Source organism: Solanum tuberosum, unplaced genomic scaffold, assembly GCF_000226075.1.
Source record: "Solanum tuberosum cultivar DM 1-3 516 R44 unplaced genomic scaffold, SolTub_3.0 scf00006, whole genome shotgun sequence".
Lineage (NCBI taxonomy): Eukaryota > Viridiplantae > Streptophyta > Magnoliopsida > Solanales > Solanaceae > Solanum > Solanum tuberosum.
This window is the reverse complement of record NW_006238932.1, coordinates 1,094,362-1,112,878: the sequence shown is the minus strand read 5'-3', so window position 1 is coordinate 1,112,878 and position 18,517 is coordinate 1,094,362. Positions and strand designations below refer to the sequence as shown.

Here is an 18,517-nt window from a genome sequence, read left to right as displayed (position 1 = left end):
ATGGAAAGTCCACAGTAACGCAACTCTAAGCAGAGTTTGTGGAGAAAGGTATGGAGAACCTTAGCACCAACTAAGATAAAATGCTTTACATGGTTGGTTGCTAGAAGGGCTTGCCTGACACATGAAGTGCTGAGGAGAAAAGGAAAGATTATAGTATCTTGGTGTTCATTATGCGGGAACGCAGCAGAGACCAACCAGCATCTATTCTTGCATTGCAACTTTACAACACAAATTTGGTCCATCTTCCTTAGTCTCACAAAAACAAACTGGACCATGCCCAAGCATACTGCAGATTTGTTGAGTTGTTGGATAAGAAGAGGGGGAGCAAGAGTCAAAAAGGCATGGGTGGAGGATAATTCCACATTGCATTTGGTGGACAGTATGGAAAGAAAGAAATAGTAGACTTTTGAAGATAGGTCCAATTCCATTCAGAAGGTTAGATGGGATTGTATTGCATCCTTTTATTTTGGGTGTAAAGAGAAAGGTTTAGAGGATACAAAACAGATTGTAAAATTATTAGGACCCTTGTAAGTATTTTTTTTTTATTTTCTTTTCCCTCATCTTTTGTTCCCCTCTGTTTGCAGGTCACCAGCATCTCCTTAATGTTGAAGAATACACCATTACCATTTTCAAAAAAAATAAAATGGGGTATTTTCTGTGAGCAGACTATACAACTGGGGGCTTAAAAGAAGTGCAGGAAGAACCACTGGATCTTGGAACACAATATGGAAAAGTGTGGCTCTTGCCACGGTGAAGTGCTTCACTTGGTTGGTTGGTTGCTAGGAAAAAATGTTTGACTCATGAGGCAATGTAGAAGAGGCGCATAACATAGTATCTAGATTCCTCCTCTGTAAAGAGGCTCTGGAGACTAACAAACACTTGTTCATGCATTTTAAGGTAACTGCTCAAATGTGGGCTCTCTGTTTACAAGCATAGTCCAAAACACACTTCTGACCTCCTTAGTTGCTAGATCAAAAGGGGAGGCAACAAGAGTCAGAAAAGATGGTGGAGAACAGTTCCAGCCTGTATCTGGTGGATTATATGGAAAGAAAGGAATCAAAGAATATTTTAAGGAAAGGAGTGTCCAATACAAAAGATCAAATGGAAAGTAATTACTACTCTTGGCTTTTGGTGTAAAGAATAGGATGTAGAAGAGGAGTTCCAATTAGTGGACTTCATAGGTTCTCTGTAAGTATTTCTTTTAGTTTTTTTCCTTTCTTGTAACAATTTTTGGAGGTGGCCAGCATAGCCTTAATGCTGAGGAATACAAAAAGTTACCAATATCATAAAATAAATAAATGAAGTTGTATATACCATAACTACTCAAACATCAGGTTGATAGTTTAGTTAAACATGCTACCAACATACTTTTTCACGCAAAGAAAATGTTGCAGGTCTTCTATCAGACAAAGGAGGAATCCTAGTGAAACCGCAGACCTCACTAGCATCCAGGAGCTTGTTAATGAGATTGATAATGACTGTCACCCTGGTATGTGCCGATGGATTACCAAAATTTTAGTTGATAGGAAAACAAATTAGCCTTTTACTCCTACTAATCTTGAGTTATTAATTTGTAGGTCTATTGGATATTGTTAGGAATTGCACATATATTGGGATGGCGGATGAGATTTTTGCTTTGCTTCAACACAATACACACCTTTATCTTGTTAATGTGATTAACTTGAGGTAATCTATCACTTTAGCTTTTTGATAAGATATCAGTATTCTAAGAAAGATTTATAAGTTTTTTGTTGCTTCTCTATCAAGGTTCATTGATTGGATTATGAGAATATGGATGTAGTGAGGACTTTGTATGCTTGCTAGAATAAAAGCTCTACAATTTGCATAATCTTGGTACCATTAAATCAGTACAACATACTAAAGAAGCATAGCTGCACAGTCAAGAGACTTGGCTAACCAAAGGCGCTTCCTTTTTGTATATATCCTTGTCGGTATAAGCTAGCTTGAAAGAAATGTTTTGTGTGATGCACTTTGATTGGGCACGGAGTTTTAAAAAGAAAGAAAGACTTTTAAAACTTTTGGTCTAAAACAAACCATATACATTTGTTTGGCTATATATTATCTCATTAAGGGGTTGTTGGTAGCTGGATAAGTCCAAAGCTAATACATGAATAACTTGGTTTGGTTATTCATGTATTAAATTTATACCATGTTTGGTTTGCAAATAGGATAAAGGTTATTCATGTATTAATTTTATACAATGTTTGGTTGGTAGGTTTTCAAATGTTGTATAAAAGTTATTCATGTATTATTTTTATACGGTGTATGGTTGTATTTTTTGTAATCCTACATAATTAATACTTACCTAACTTATGAGGGAATCTGTGTGTAATTATTGCGGGATAGAAGGTGGAATAAGTTATGTGGGTATTAGTTATACATTTATTATAATAGTAAATTGCACATTCACCCCTATTAATTTACTTTGAATGTATATTAGTTTACAACAAACCAAATAATTAATACATGTTAAATAAATCACTACCAAATTTTTTTCTTTGAGTTTTTGTCTTGTTAATTGCTTAATTACTTTTAGTTCTTGTGGTTAAATTTTTGTTAATTGTTTTCTTTGGCGGTAAGGCAGTGACTATTAATTGTAATTAATTTCTTTGCTTAGTTTCTGCTATTAATTGTAATCAGTTTCTTTTCTTAGTTTCTCTACAACGAATTGCCAATACAAGTTTTAATTTTTTTAGTTATTTGTTATTTATTTTAATTTAAATTTCCTATTGCTTAATCATATTGAATACAAATCACTTAATTACTTTTAGTTATTTGTTATTTACTTTATTGTTTTTGGCTATTTGTATTTATTTAATTTTAACGTGTTATTAGCTCACTATTTGTTATTTATTTTAATTTAAATTTCCTATTGCTTAATTGCTTAATCATATTGAATACAAATTACTTAATTACTTTTAGTTATTTGTTATTTACTTTATTGTTTTTGGCTATTGGTATTTATTTAATTTTTCAATTGGTATAACAAAAATTAGCTCACTATTAATTTTTGGAATTAAGAAATAAAAATTAGCTCACTAATGTATTGTAATCTCTACATAACTAAACCATGATAATTGGAAATTTTTATTTTGAGCGAGGTACGACCAACAAAACTTGTATGAGGATCCATTAGCAAGTTGACACGTGGATTGTGTGGGCACAAATTGTCCTTTAAAGCTGCAACTAAAATCAAAGAGGAGAGAGAGTGTAAAGTTCAATTGGAAATTGGAAGAAAATCGTGGGGATCCGTGTCAAATACAATTAAATAAACTAAAATGGTGTATTTAAAGTAAAAAAGTGCACGATAAAAAAATAATGAAACGAACGAAAAGTTATGTTATACACATTGAAATATTCTGATTAAATCTATTTTAATAAAAATGTCAAATAAGATGTCAATGCCTCCAGATTGAAGTTTCATTAATTTACTATTTCTAAAAATAAAATATAAAATTTAATATATTTAATATAAACTTTGTACGATTTAATAATAGTATAATAAGTAGAAATTTGACTGTTTTGCTCCAAATTAAAATGAAATTCGTACTATATAATGTTGTTATTCATCTAACACCATTTGGATAAAAGAAATACTATAATAATATGCTTGTTATATCATAGGATACTTTTAAAAAATTTCACTTTGTTACACATTTCAAGTCTTTTTCTCAGTCCATTTATCAAATAACCATTTTTAAAATTAATGCGAGTTTGAAAAAAAATATATACATAAATCTTATTTTATCTTATAATATAGAATCATTTTTAAAAGTAACGCAAATTTGAAGAGATCAAAGTGTATATAAATATCATTTTATCTTGTAATATAGAAATAATGTTTTTTTTATATAAATCCTTAATTAAACGAGTTAAATAAATGTGCATATAAAACATAAAATAAAAATATTGGTCAGATGATAATATGACTTCTCATTCCCTTCATTACATTTTAATGTGTATTTTTCCACTTTCAATACAACATTTTAGTTTATTTAATTGTATTTGAAATGTGCCCTGCGATTTTCTTTCAATTTCCAATTAAATCTCTCTACTCTTTGGTTTGAATTTTAGCTTTAAAGGACAATTTATGCCCCACAATCCACATGTCAACTAGTTAATGGATCCTCATACAGGTTTTGTTGGTTGTACCTCGCTCAAAATAAAAAATTTCATGATAACTAATACCTACATAACTAAATCTTGCATAACTAACACATGTATAACTAATACTTACATAATTAAACCCTGCATAACTAACATCTACATAACTAATACCCACATTACTAATATCGAGTTTGTTACATATGTAACTAATATGAGTTCTAATGAGGGATATTTGCAAGCTGATCACTTGACTTCACAAATTTTGTAACAATCTTCTCAGAGTATCTTTTCTCTAATAAAGTGACGGTCAATCTCAATTTGGTTAGTCCTCTCATGAAATACAAGATTTGATGCAATATGAAGGGTTGCTTGATTATCACAAACAAATTTTATTTGATTGATTTCTCAATTTTTTATTTCTTTTTAACAATCGTGTGATCAAAACTAGCTCACACGTTGTTATAGCCATTGCTTGATATTTTGCTTCTACATTAGATCAAGCAACTACATTTTGTTGCATACTCTTTCTGGATACCAAATTGCCTTGTTCTAAAGCACAATATCCAACGTTTATTAGAAGGTAATCCTGTCCAATCAACATTTGTATATCCCATGATTTGCTCATGGCCTTGATCTGCAAAGAGTGGTTTTTTCCCTTCATATATTGTAGAATGCGGTCAACTGCATCCGAATGACTATCACAAGGATAATTCATAAAGTGAACTACAACACTCGTATGAAAAAAAATGTCAGGTCTAGCCATTGTGAGATAATTCAACTTATCAACCAACTGCCTATAAAGATGACTAAGTGGCTTTTCCCGTCCTGTCAAAAGTTTAGCAGTTGGAACCATTGGAGTGTCGATGAGTCTATATCCCATCATTCTTGTCTCCTCAAGAATGCCTAATGCATACTTTCATTGTGAAATAACAATACCTGATTTGGATTGAGTAACCTCAATACCTAGAAAATTCTTCAGTTTGTTGAGATTTATAGTTTGAAAGTGTTAAAAGAGATGTTGCTTTAAATTGGTGATAGTCACTGTTATCAAAAGCGAAAAGCGGTGAAACATTATGATCTCTGAATCTACATAATAGCATGTGAGAAAATCTTTCACAATAACATTGATACTTTCCTTTCAAAGCATCCCAAATCATTTACAATAATTTCATAAAAATATGCATATCTTCATAAATTCATAGTTCATAGGTTTATGAGTTCATCATAGGTTTATATTTGAAAAACATAAATGAGGCATGAGTCAACATAATTTCAACTAAATATCATGTATTAACATTGAATCATGCATTAGAAGACTTAATTAACAATAATAAATCATAATTGGATGAAACCCACAAAGATGGAATTGAAACCCTAACTTGAACAATTGAATTTGAGATCGAGAAATTGGAAACTTTGGGGGCCCCATGGAAGAATAGATTCCATGGGTGAATACCCACATACCTTGATGCTTAAAGCCCAAAAAGAATGGAGGATTGATGAACTTGAATTAACCCTAGCTTCTTCTCCTTCATTAGTCTTGAGAGAATTTGGGGAGGATGAATTTGGCTAGGTTTTGGGAAATTAGGAGAATGGGTTGAAGTGGGTAGTTTTAGGACCTAAAAGCTTTATATAGGGCTTAGGGTAGAAGACAAAACGACATAATTTTGATTTAAAACAATCAAGAAAACGACTCAAATGCCCCTTAAAATAATTGTCGAAGCCCGTCTACCGTTTGGACCTACGGTCCGTAGACACCAATCAAAGAAACCAACTTGACCTTGTAAAATATCACTAAGTATGGGACCTACCTATGAGCCTATCTACGGCTCATACAAAGACTAACGGGCCGTCCTCGTAAATTGTAAAAAGAGGTACTGGGACTTGACTTTTCAAATATCATTTTCCCTCTTCTTCGGATGCCATCTACAGCCTGTAGAAGCTTCTACGATCTGTAGATGGGGACCCGTAAACACAACTTGCAGCCCAAAAATCCCTTTTCTTTCTTTTCCAAATTCTAAGGTGTTACAACAACTGATTGTACTTGTGGAGATGTCTGCTTGCTTGCGCAATTCTGAAGGAACTCATTATATTCCATTAGAGCAATAGGATCATAGTTGGGTGGTGGACAATGCAAATTCCTCCATGACTGCCTGTACTTGTCCCAAGTAAGTAGATATGTTAGATTCTTGTTTCTTTAAGTTGGTCATCCGAGATATCACATCATAGAATCGAGATATGTCATTAGTGTATAAAGCACGTGCTTTTCCCAAACTGAATAACATGTCTGGAATGGGCGAAACAAGGGCATCAACTTTGAATCAATAGAGCGCCATAGGAGACTACATAATTGAGCATCCACTTTCTCCCATTGTGCTTTGGCTTTTGCATCCTCATCACTAGGCTTTGTCTTTTCATTTACCACAGAAGTATTGTTTGGTAAATGATCTTGAACACCTTGACCCTTGTACCACAACTCAACTGAGGAAGCCCAAGCTAAATAGTTTGAACTTCCCATTAATAGTTCTGAAGTTATTATAGGGCTTGAACTTCCAATCCCCGTATTTTTGGAGCCAAAAACATTTTTTCAAAATTTGACTTGAAAATTGTAAGAAACTGTTGGAAACTGCCTGAAAATTGCTGGAACCCTAATTCCAGCGATCGGATTTGGAGAAAACTAGACGGGTTTTGATCGGAAATATTGGACGACCCCAACAAAAAAACAGCTTGAAAACAATGACCGGAGCAACCCTCACGTGCCGGCGCGTGATCCAGATCTCGCCGGAAAACTTCCACCTTCGAACAGCGGGATAGCGTGTGAGGGTTTTTTTTTGGTAGTTTTGATTGGGGTTTGGTCGCCTGAGCTTCCCGAGCCTTGTGATGGTGTTGGTTTTCGCACAACACCTTCAGAACGACAAGATGACACAAATCAGCCCTAACTGTCGCCGGAATTTGACATGGTGACTTGAAGTTTCTCACCAATGCTCTGATACCAGGTGAGAAATATAGAAGAGAATATTATTGAATTGTTTATCTAAATTGTTACATAAAGACCCTATTCATAGACACTACATTAGACTCCTTTTCCAACTAGGATTCCTATACTTGTTCCAACACTTAGAATTGATTATACCGCATAAATCTATTGTTGTCTTCAAGTTTTAATCTAAAAAGTAATGGGTGCAAACATTAATTGAACTCTCTAATTTTACTTTTTCTTGAGAAAGAAAAGTGAGATTGGGTAAAACTTCAATGGGGAGGACTTGAGGTTTTAATCAAAGGATTAGAGCTAGAAATAGTTTTAATTTGATTTGATCCTCATTTAAGGGTTTGAGCTAGAGATAGTCTATGCCCACTCAAGCTAATGCTTGGTTGTTGATATGGTATAGTTTTGGGGTTTGAAAGAACCAAAACAAACACATTGCTTTGAAAAACTTTGCATGTAGTTCAAACCAAAGATGTGGTAATCCATTCTAAGATAATTAGTCAATATCTATCAAATCAACACCCCTAGTCTCTCCAACTTTGACATTTGTGCTACATTTTGCAATAGAAGTTTCAAATCGATTACTTGTTATAAACAATCCCCCCCCCCATTTACATTCATTGTTGATACAATATGCATGCTCTTGTGAGTTGAGTCACGAACTTTGGCAAATCCTACCTCCAATCCACGTGGGATTTGACCCTGACTCTTGTTGGGTAATTATTTTGCATATGACTGTAGCCACCTCCTTAATTGGAAAGTTGTTTTGTATGTTACCATACATTATATACAATCCTATTCTCACAATTCTTAAGAAACCCAAGAGAGGGAAAGCAATCTTAACTAGGTGAATGTTACAAGTTCGAACCTTGCCACAATCAAAAACCTGGTATTAAGTGGTTAAGGGTAGAGGTCCTGACCTATTATCCACCGAGTTTCGAATCCTGCGCCACTATCTCTCAAAAGATTTCTCGGTTATTAAAAAGAAAAGAAATAACAAAAAAGAAAACCTGCTAGAGCACTTGACAGCGAAGATTCCAATATCTCTACAGCTTGATCTCTCGCTTTGATTTCTGCCTTTTCTGATGCTGTGTAATTTTTCCATGGCTCTTTTAATTCCTTGAATTTTCCTTCATTAGATAACTTGTTTAACTATGTATTTGATGATCTTCCCTACATTTGATGCTACAAAAGTAAAGAGCTTATGTATCAGCAAGTTTTACGTCGGTTTGCCCATTTCAATGCAATTCAACTGAGTGAACCAGCATCATTACCTGAGTTAGTAATGCTTGCTCTGAAAGAAGAGGGTACAGATCCAGAAGGCAATGAAAGCAAAGAGCTAAGAGGAAAGATTGCTGAGGTAATTTCATCTTAACTCAACTGTAACTTCACTACAGTAATTTAATTCTATTTCTTGTCCATGTCTGCTCCTAGACACTGAAAGAAATTGTTACTTTTGTCTAATTCAATTCAGGTAATTTTGTCACCTATCATCATTATACCCTCTTCCTAATCAGCATTGGCATTTTCTATGTATTACTTCAGATGAATACAGAACTGCTCAAGCAAAAGGCTGGAATGCTAGAGGAGTATTTTAGTATTCATATCGATTCAAATGGCAATATGTCTAGGCTTCCTGTTATACTGGATCAGTACACACCTGACATGGACCGCATCCCAGAATTTATACTTTGTTTAGGAAATGATGTGAGTTCTTTGCTATTTCTTTGTCTTCTTTCCTATTCCATGTAACAAAGATCTTATCAATTCTATAATGTTCTTGCCCATGACTGTGGACCTTTGGGTGTTGCACAATGAAGTTCATCGACCACATATGAAGCAGCTTGATCTGCTTAGTATGTTGGAAGTTATCAGCCTGTAAACTCATTTTCATTGCCAAGTATCATCCTAAATTAATATATTGAGCCTTTAACATTGATTACTTTGGTACTAGATTTCCTATGTACATTCTTTTTCTTCTTTCAATGAGTGGTCTCAATTTACGTTCTGACTTTTGTGCTTTCCAAGGTTTAATATATAGTAGCTACAATTTCCAGCCTCTGTTTTCCCCGTCTTTTTGCTCTCTTCTACTTGCCTTTCTCAAAGGAAGTTATGCTACATTAGTTTTGTATTGTTTGCCTCTGAATGAATCTATCATGTTTCAGTGGATCAACTTGGATTTCCATTGGCTGGAGAAATATATTTAAAAGCAACAGTTTTTTGTCTCATTGTGTTGTCTGTTCATTAGCATATGACATTTGAAGTCCTCTTCTTTCTTCTGGTGGAATCACCTCTCAAATTTTCCTGATAGCTGTAGGCGAAAATTTTAAGTTAAAATTTCTTCTGATATTTTTGAACTGGTAAGCAAGTATATTATTGAAGCAAAGCACTAAAACATTATGATCTCTGAATCTACATTCAAGATCATGTGGTGTTTTGATGATTGACAATCTGTGTGAAGAATGAAGATCAAGAATCAGGCCCTCAACAAATCTCCAAGAAGAAGTGAAGAAGTTAAGCAATACTACAAATGAAACTTATCAGAGAACCTGTTCCTCTAGCAGAACTGAGACTGCAATGAAGAAGTTTCGTGAAGACTTGGAGAATTGAATTATGACTCAGAGTCTGTTTGGATAGACTTGTAGCTTTTGGCTTATTTTTATCAAGTCTCACAATAAACAGAAAAGGATTTCTGGTGATGCGAAAGCTGTGCTCGACGCTCTCTTTCCTATTTGACAGCATCAGTTCAGATACCACAGTGGAAGTTGGACGAGATAGCCATGGACATTGACTTAAAAACAGGTGCTTAAAAGTTTTTTTCTTAATACTCAAACACTACAAAAGTGCTTAAAAGCTATTTTGACTTAAAAGCACTTAAATAAGCCAAATCCAAACAGGCTCTCAGTCCAATTCTACAAGGAACTGAAGTTCAAGATGTGGAAATATTACCATAAATTGAACACATGGAATTAGCTTGGAATTAGGAAAAAGAAGTTGGTTTCATGGACAGACTTGAATCGATTCTTGTTTGGATTGGAGAACTACAAGGCGGCTATTTACTTCTATATAAACAGCACGTCACACAGCTTTGGAGTTTGACCACATCTAAAGAGAGAAGCGTCACCACGTCAGAGTGACAGAGTCAACTCAAATAGTCTTGAAGAAGAAGTTGCTGCTACAACGAAAGAACTTGTTCCTATCAAGTTTTATCTATACTGTTCTTGAGTTGTAATAGTTAGTCTCTTGGAGTAGTACCAAAACAAGATCCTTTCTTAGTAGATTGTAGTTTTCCAAGATACTAACTATTATCAACTAAGAAAGGATCATGCTTTCTTGGCAAACATTACAGTTGGTGGAAGGTGAGAATGAAAGACTTCTTCATTGGTGAAAATCCCAAACTATGGAGCATCATTCAAAAGGTCCAAACAAAACCCCTGCATAAGAATGCCCAACTGGATGGTAAAACAAGAAGAATCCTTGTATGTGGTATTAGTCCTAATAAATTCAACAAAGCTTCCTCCTGTATCATTACTGAGCAAATATGGTATACATTGCAAAGTAATTATAGAGATCTATAGACAAAAATTCAGGACTACAACATTGAGAAGGAAGGCACTTAGTCCACCAAGAACCAAAGAAAACTGCACAAATTAAGGACCACAACATTGAGAGTTATATCAGCCCTAGAAGAAGAAGACCATGAAATGGAGACAAGCTTAGCTAAAATCAAGGAGACAATCCACACTTAGAAGAGAAATCTAGTGTGTATAACTCACATAGTAATGGAATTTCTTGAGAAGCTATATCTACCAATAGAGACAAATTAACACATTCATTCTGGGCTAAAAAGGGATCACCATATAGCAGTAGTAGGAAAGGGAGAAAACGTGAAGAGGAAGATAATCTGTCTAAAGGAACAGGTCCTTATTCTAGAGGGTGAAAATTCAGCTCAAAATAATGGAATGAGCAAAAGAACATCAGCATCTGGAAAGAATGCTTCAAAAGACACACTCAAAAGGAAGAATCAGATGTCACATCCTCTACTCTTCATGCGAAGCTTTTGAGGAAAAGAATGCTTCAAAAGGAGCTAGTCAATATCAAGAAGTTTTTTATTGAAACTAAAGGAACAGGTTCCCAGAAGGTGTGCTGTAAGAAGGTAGAGTAATTCACGAGAAGATCATCAAAGCTGAATATGAACTGGACAGAATAGTTGAGTGGAGAAGACCATAAAAAAGATACCTCCACTTACCAAACACAGATATAAGAAGCCATAAGAAAGGAAAAAGACGGTTAAAATGCAAGGATCTGCTAGAAAATACACAGCTCAATAGAATGCCAAAGATTTTGCCACCTGCCCCTCTAAAGAAAAGAACAAAACTGCCAAAATGGACCAAGAAACACTTGATTCATCCTTTGTCTAAATATTGGGAACTCAAACTAGTTTTGGTTCCTAAGACAACTCTATGACCAAGATTAAAAGCCCAAATGAGAAAAAAGAGGAGCTTAGACTAAGGAAACTTTACTCTCAGCAAAAGGGGCCTTATCAAAAAGGGAACAAAGTAACAAAACTTCCCTTCTCGAAGGTAAATGAAGACTCTTGCAACAAAAAGAAAGAAGAAAATATTCAGGAACCTCAAAGCATCGAAAGTGTAATACATATGTCAAAAGGAGGATTGTCCTTCAAAACAAGATCAACTCAAAGGATCTTGTCAGAGAGTCTAGTTCTCATGACTCACAAGTATGCATCTCCTTCAAATCTACAAATTACTTTAAATCTGTGTATTAGTGTCATTTGTTAAAAAAAAGGGGAAGGGGTTGCACCTAAGGGTGTGCCTAGTGGTCAATGAAGTAGTTGAGAACCCTGAGGTCTCAGGTTTAAAACTTTGTGGAGACAAATAAACACTAGGTTATTCTTCCCATTTGTGCTAACCTTGGTGGACCGAGTTACCTGGTACCTGTTGTTGGTGGGAGGTGACAAGTATCCTGTGTAATTAGATGAGGTGCGCGAAAGCTGACCCGGACGCCATGGTCATGACCAACTGCCCTCTTCTCCATCTCCATCATCCCAATCTTATTTTTCCTCTTCTTTCCAATCTCCACAGCCTCATACGGCCCCACATACCTCAACTGCTGCCATTCTTTAACCTTTGCCTTAAAATTCCTCTTCAACTTCATCCCTGGTGGATAACTATGCTTAAAACTAAACAAAATCTCATTCCTATCAACCCCACAATCCTCTTTACAACATTCCACTACCCTCCAATTATCAACAGCAGCCACTAACTCCCCCTTTGGTATATCCCCGACAAGTTTCAACAAATGAGTGTTCGGTTCATTATCACTATCAACAAGTGCAAAAAGATCAGATTTTTTCAAGATTACACTTTCCTCAAAATCATCAGGCAACCCAAGTTCCCTAAAAACCTTGAAAATGGCTCTAAGGGGCAATGATTTAGTCACTGAAATCGACAATAAACGCACCAAACGGGTTACTACAAGTGGTAAAGTAGCATTGATAGCTGTAGCCTCTTGTTGGGTGATTTTGAGGGCGGTTTCCGTCAGTGTACAATAAGGTTGTAATTTGATAGGGTGGTGGAAAATGTTAAAGATGTGGGGGTACTTACGGAGGAAATGAGTGGCGCCGCGGTTGAGATGGAGGCGCTGGGATAGGCGGGGGGGGGGAAAGGAGGGGGGGGGGGGGGGGGGGGGAGAGGGGGTCATGATATCAATAACCACGAAAATTGGTCCGTTAAAATAAACCCCCTTCGATGAAAGTCAGTGACTTAAAAAAAAGGGACTTCAAAAGTCATCCGGACTATTTATTAAAAGATTAGTCACTCGTATATTCACTTAGTCGCATCATTCTTGAAAAATCAAAAGAGCAAAGTAATTCTCAGCAACTTGAAACCTAGTCATATCTTCCTCAACACTGTTGCACACTCCAAAATTACATCCGATGCTCAATCCACCGAAGTCTTACTCAGGATGCAATCAAACCCTAAAATATCCCAAGAAATAAGATCAACCACTTCAGGGTAGAGAAGAAGTTACAACTCAAGGGGAACTGGTTCGTAAGCAAACAAATAAGGAGGAAGAAACCCAGAACCATGGTTCTGATATCTCAAATGTTGAAAGGAAAGATGAAGTCGAATCCCCTAAAGAAAAAGGGTTGAAGAAAGCTTCAAGTTCTAAAGGTGTCAGTAAAAGAACAGGACCCTCAGAATGGATGGAAGAAACTGCTCCTTCGGTCAAAGAACCCAATCTAAAGAGGATTAAAAAAAACAGCTGAAAAGAAAAACAAGAAGTGCTAGAATCAAAGAGCTCAAGAAAATACTGGACCATTATGAATGGACTAAGCTACTATTTGACACAAATCCAGTGGTTCATGAGGAAGAAGTTCATAATTTTATAGAAGGTTCAAGCTAGTTGATGATGATACAGTGGTGTCCTCTGTGAAGGGAAGAGGAATCAGATTTACAGTTGAAGACGTAGGGGACATTTTCAATATATCTTGTGTTGGTTATGATGAATACTTTAAGAAAAATGGGGCGAAGATGGGCCAGAAAAAAGCAGGGTTTATTTGACAGCCAAGTTTCCACAAGGAAGAGATGCTCAGGAGTTGAGGTAAGTGCTGAAATGGGAGATGACTCTAGCTCACAAAATCATATTGAGCTAGTAAATAAGTGTGTCCTGCTGCAAGTAGAAAAGAGAAATGAAGCTAAAAACAGGGACATGATTGTGATGGATGCACCCAAGGAGATCTGGTAAACCTTCCTGCTTTATTGGTACAACACGTGGCTCTAGCTGCTGAAGGGGCACATTCCCTACCCTATGGCTTTTGGCTGATAAAGGTATTCACCCACTTTGAGATTCCCCCGAGCGTTGGGAAAAAGGGAGGGGAAAAGGAAATGATAGGTAAAACCGCACTTGCAGAGTGTTTCAACAACATTAGCAAGCTAGGAAGCACGATGGGAGGCTAGAGACAGAGAAACTTGGAGAATTGTTCCAGCTTGTATATGGTGGACAATATGGAAAGAAAGAAATTCCAGATGTTTTGAAAATAGGAGCAACTCTGTTTAGCAGATAAAAATGAACTGTATTCTGCTCTTTAGCTTTTGGTGTAGATAGACATACTCAGAAGAAACTGTAGATATTCTAGGTGCACTAGATTCCACTTAGGAGATTAGAATAGCTTCAGTTTCCTAGAGTTTTTTTATTTTTTTGCTGTATATATGGGCTCAGTACAACCTATGTACTGCTTGTGTTTTGTTCACATATAGAAATATACAAGGTTACCAGTTTCAAAAAAAAAGAAGGGAACAGGTTCTAAGAGCAGTGTGGTTACAAACCTGCTAGAAGAGCTTGTCAAAGAAAGAGAGGCAAAGGAAAAGGCGGAAGCTGTGCATGAAGCCTTCCAAACTCAAAAAGACTGAGAATGCTAAGCTAACAGTTACACTTCTTGCTGAGCAGAAGGTTTCACTTGAGAGGATTGAGAAATTCATGAGCCTCTTTTCATCCTTATCTCTCACTGGCAAAGAACCTGATTCTTAGCCTCAAGTTCCCTCCTGTGTCCTGTCTAAAGTGTGTTTCTAGAGTTGATAGCTGTTCATGTTTTTTTGGGACCCTAGAATGTAGCAGTTACTGGCAGATTTAGGTAACTGTAATGTTTTGAGAAAGTGTCTTCTCGACTGCCATGATCAGTATAGGTGTTCTTGGATTTTTTGTTCTTAGACGTTGATACATGTGCCTACTTGGCATTAATGAAGTATTCCTTTTGGGATTAGTAATTTCTAATGTGATAATTTCCTCTTGGTTATGCTATTAATTACACATTTACTTAATTTTTATGATGCCCAAAGGGGGAAAAAATGAAGGTAGCAGCTCATTTTCATATGTTAAAAAGGGCAACTCTGTGATACTTGGATAAAGAGCCACAAAATGTTCTCTTCGAAGTGCTACAGTTGGGGCCAAAATGTAAAGAAATAGGTGCTTATTTATAAAGGAACCTGGTTCTATTTAGAGAACAATTATATTCTGTTGCTAGTGATTAAGATACCAATATAGGAACTGATTCTTACTTAAAAAGGAATCCTAACTAAGAGCACTTAGAGACGGGGAACATTACAAAAAGGCTGCAAGAAGAAAGATGAAAGAACTTGGTCCTTACGTTGAAAGTTGAAGAGATGTTTTTAAAGAAGAACATATGGGAGAATGTTCTTTTGAGAAAACATATTTATGATCAGGTTCTCAAACCTAGCCATCCAATGGGTTGCAATGAGTGGAATGCTAGTCCCTGTACTTGTCTAAGTAATCTTACAAACCTTGCTTAGCCATACAAATGTAGCAACTTTTATCTTTTACATGCTAGCCGAGTGAAGAAGCTAGCAACACTGTCAGAGGAACTCATGAGAGAACATGTTCCTCTAGCAGAATTGAGACTGCAATGAAAAAGTAGTTGCATGTAGACTTGGAGAATTGGAATTATGCAGTCTAATTCTGCAAGGAGCTGGAGTTCAAGATATGGAAATATTACCATAAATCGAACACATGTATTAACTTTGAATTAAGAGGAAGAAGCCCGTCGCATGAAGAAGATCCAAACAACGAAGTTAAACTAGAATTGGATTTATGGGAAAACTTGAATCAATTCCTGTTTGGATTGGAGAACTACAAGGCAGCTATCTACTTCTATATAAACAGCACGACACAAAGCATTGGAGTTTAACCACACCTAAAGGAGAGGTGTCATAATGAAAAAGTCAGCACAAAGAGTCTTGAAGAAAAAATTGTTGCTACAACGAAAGAACATGCTCCTATCAAGTTTTATCTATATTGTTCTTGAGTTGTAATAGTTAGTTTCTTGTAGTGGTACCAAAACAAGATCTTGATTACTTTCATAGTTGGTTGTAGTAAGTGTTGTTTTGTGTTTGTAAGGGACTTCATTGATAGGTAGAGTCATTGGAGAGAAAAGTTAAGGGGGTAGAGATTGGGATTGTTGAGAACAGTTCCTTGGGTGTTACAAGGGCAATCGTAAATCTTAAATTGCTTGAGCTTAGTGGTGCGTTTGAGAAAATCCTACAGATGTAGGTTGTGGGTTTTGCCTCTCTTGAGCAGGGAGTTTTTCTCGCTAAAATACTTGTGTTGATTTACTTTATACCACAATTTACCTTCTTGCATCATTGCTCAAAGAACCGGAATCTTTGAGTACATAGTACACAGCCAAACTAATAGAGCCGTTTTGACATAGAAAGTTTTTCCATTTTTGCATTTTTTTTATATAAAAAAAGAATTGGTTATACATTGGACTGACTTTTTGGTTAGATTTTGGAAAGGAGTTTTTCAAATTAAATTTGAAAAACTGGTTTTGACTAGATTTTCAAGTGAATTTATTTCCACTTGCACAACTTCAACTTCTAAAAACCATTTTTCAACTTCAAAAATTCTTTTGTCCAAATTTTAACCAAATCTATGTCCATACGCCTTCTAAGAAAGTGATCTGTACATACAAATCAGAAAATCCCCTGGGCAAAAATAAAAAGAGGGCCGCCTTTCTATACGGAAATAGACTTCTGTAGTGACTTGATCAAATCTAACATACTGTTTTTATCCTTCACATCCTGTAAGTTGCACCAAAAATGCAAAGTTATTTGTACTTTTAACATTTGTACAGAGATAGCTTTCCCTTCAAACCACCTAACATTTCTTTCAGTCCACAACCCTACAGATACAAGCTGACACTGTAACCCTCAAACTTCTTGCTGGTTCCCTGATCCCACTTTTGTCCCAAACAGTCAACAGGTCTTTCAAACTGAAAGGCATGACAAAAGAGAAGTTGAAAATATTGAAAAACAGATTCCAAGTTGCCTCCACTGTGCAATGCAAAAAGAGATGGCTGCTGAATTTGTCCTCCTTTTTTCTCTCACTACCAAGTCCCACTTAACAAGATGAAAGGCTATTTTTCTTTATTACCAATCCATAGGTAGTATACGGAAATATTAGGATTTGATGAAATTTAATCTAAGCATGTGATATTACAGTTGCCTTGGTGGGTGATATATATTGCCTATTATTGTGGGTCTTATGGTTTCTATGTAGATTGTGTGGAGGATCAGAGTTGTTTTATGTGACATTGGCACAAAGTCTTGTTAAATTTGTTTTTTCGGTGAACAAATTGGTATTTTCATCAAACTTGAGGGGCATTGTTGACATCCCAAATCTACAAATGTTGGTAGATAGGACAAGACTAAATTGTTACTCCCTCTGTCCCATCTTGCTCAACTGTCTGATTTTACTTCTGTTAATTTGTAGGTTGACTGGGAGGATGAGAAAATTTGTTTTCAGACTATTGCTGCTGCCCTAGGAAATTTTTATGCCATGCATCCGCCATTATTGCGTAATCCCTCAGGTGATGGCTTGAAATTCTACAGAAAGAGAGTGCTTTCAAGTGGTTCAGAAGTGACTTCTACAGAAAACATACGTAAGCAACTATTCTGAAATACAAATTCCATTATGTGTATCATGTACTTATTGCAGGGTAGCAAGGGTTCATGTTGGTCCTAGTGAAGGAGCTACACTCCTAGTCCGTGTAATTGATAGCCAGATCCTACTGCAATTTGGCACTTTAGGAAATCATTACACTTTAGGATCGCTAGGCCCTTCAGTAAATAAGCAGTTTTTTTGTTTACCTTGTTGAGATTGCCATATTCAGCATCGCCGGTGAGAGAATTAGGGATAACAATTAGGCATAAGCAGCGACAGCTGTGATTTAAACTTTGCAACTTCCATTTTTTTAAGATAGAAATTAGCTTTAATCAGCTAAATGCTATGAAACAGCTTATATTGCTATCCAAAAGTAGAAGCCATAGGAAGATAGACCAACTTTTTTTTTTTTTTGTTTTTTTTTTTTTTTTGATAAAGTAAAGTTGTATTCTTCAGCAATGAGGGTATGCTGGCAACCATCAAAAAGATTTACATCAGTGACCCAAAAAGGACCAACTCAAGAAATTGCTACTAAACTTATAAAGAAGAGAAAAAATTTAAAATCTGTCCAGCATCCTCTATACCCTCCTCATTACACCAAAAACAGAAGGTCTTCATACAACGCCATTTGATCTTTTGTACTGATTCTGCAGTATTTTCCATACACCTCTTGTTTCTTTCTCTCCAAATAGTCCACCATATACAAGAGGGTATCATGTTCCACCATTTCTTCTGGCTCTTACTCCCCCCTCTTCTCACCCAGCAACTAAGAAGGTCTGCAGTGTGTTCTGGCATTGTCCAGTTTGTGTGTGTTCTGCTAAGAAAAATGGCCCATAATTGAGCAGTGACTTTGCAATGGAGGAATAGATGGCTATTAGTCTCATTTGTCTCATTACACAGTGAACACCAGGAAGCTATTTCAAA

The 18,517-nt window shown here is 35.9% G+C and overlaps 2 protein-coding genes across 2 annotated transcripts in view; one reads left to right on the top strand and one right to left on the bottom strand.

Annotated features, from left to right (window-relative positions):
- LOC102592720 (DNA mismatch repair protein MLH1) overlaps nt 1–18,517 on the top strand; it is a 38,874-nt gene that overhangs the window by 16,000 nt on the left and 4,357 nt on the right. Inside the window, exons 10-14 of the mRNA XM_006338816.2 lie at nt 1,395–1,489; nt 1,578–1,686; nt 8,309–8,474; nt 8,660–8,821; nt 17,423–17,591. Coding sequence (XP_006338878.1) covers nt 1,395–1,489; nt 1,578–1,686; nt 8,309–8,474; nt 8,660–8,821; nt 17,423–17,591 — 701 coding nt within the window. The remainder of the gene's footprint in view (nt 1–1,394; nt 1,490–1,577; nt 1,687–8,308; nt 8,475–8,659; nt 8,822–17,422; nt 17,592–18,517) is intronic.
- On the bottom strand, nt 10,643–12,835 carry LOC102597022 (protein ROOT PRIMORDIUM DEFECTIVE 1-like). Its single transcript, XM_006338826.1, has 3 exons — nt 12,063–12,835; nt 11,364–11,419; nt 10,643–10,755 (listed from the first exon to the last, which is right to left on the bottom strand). Exons 1-3 carry the CDS (start codon nt 12,833–12,835, stop codon nt 10,643–10,645), a joined length of 942 nt encoding a protein of 313 aa, XP_006338888.1.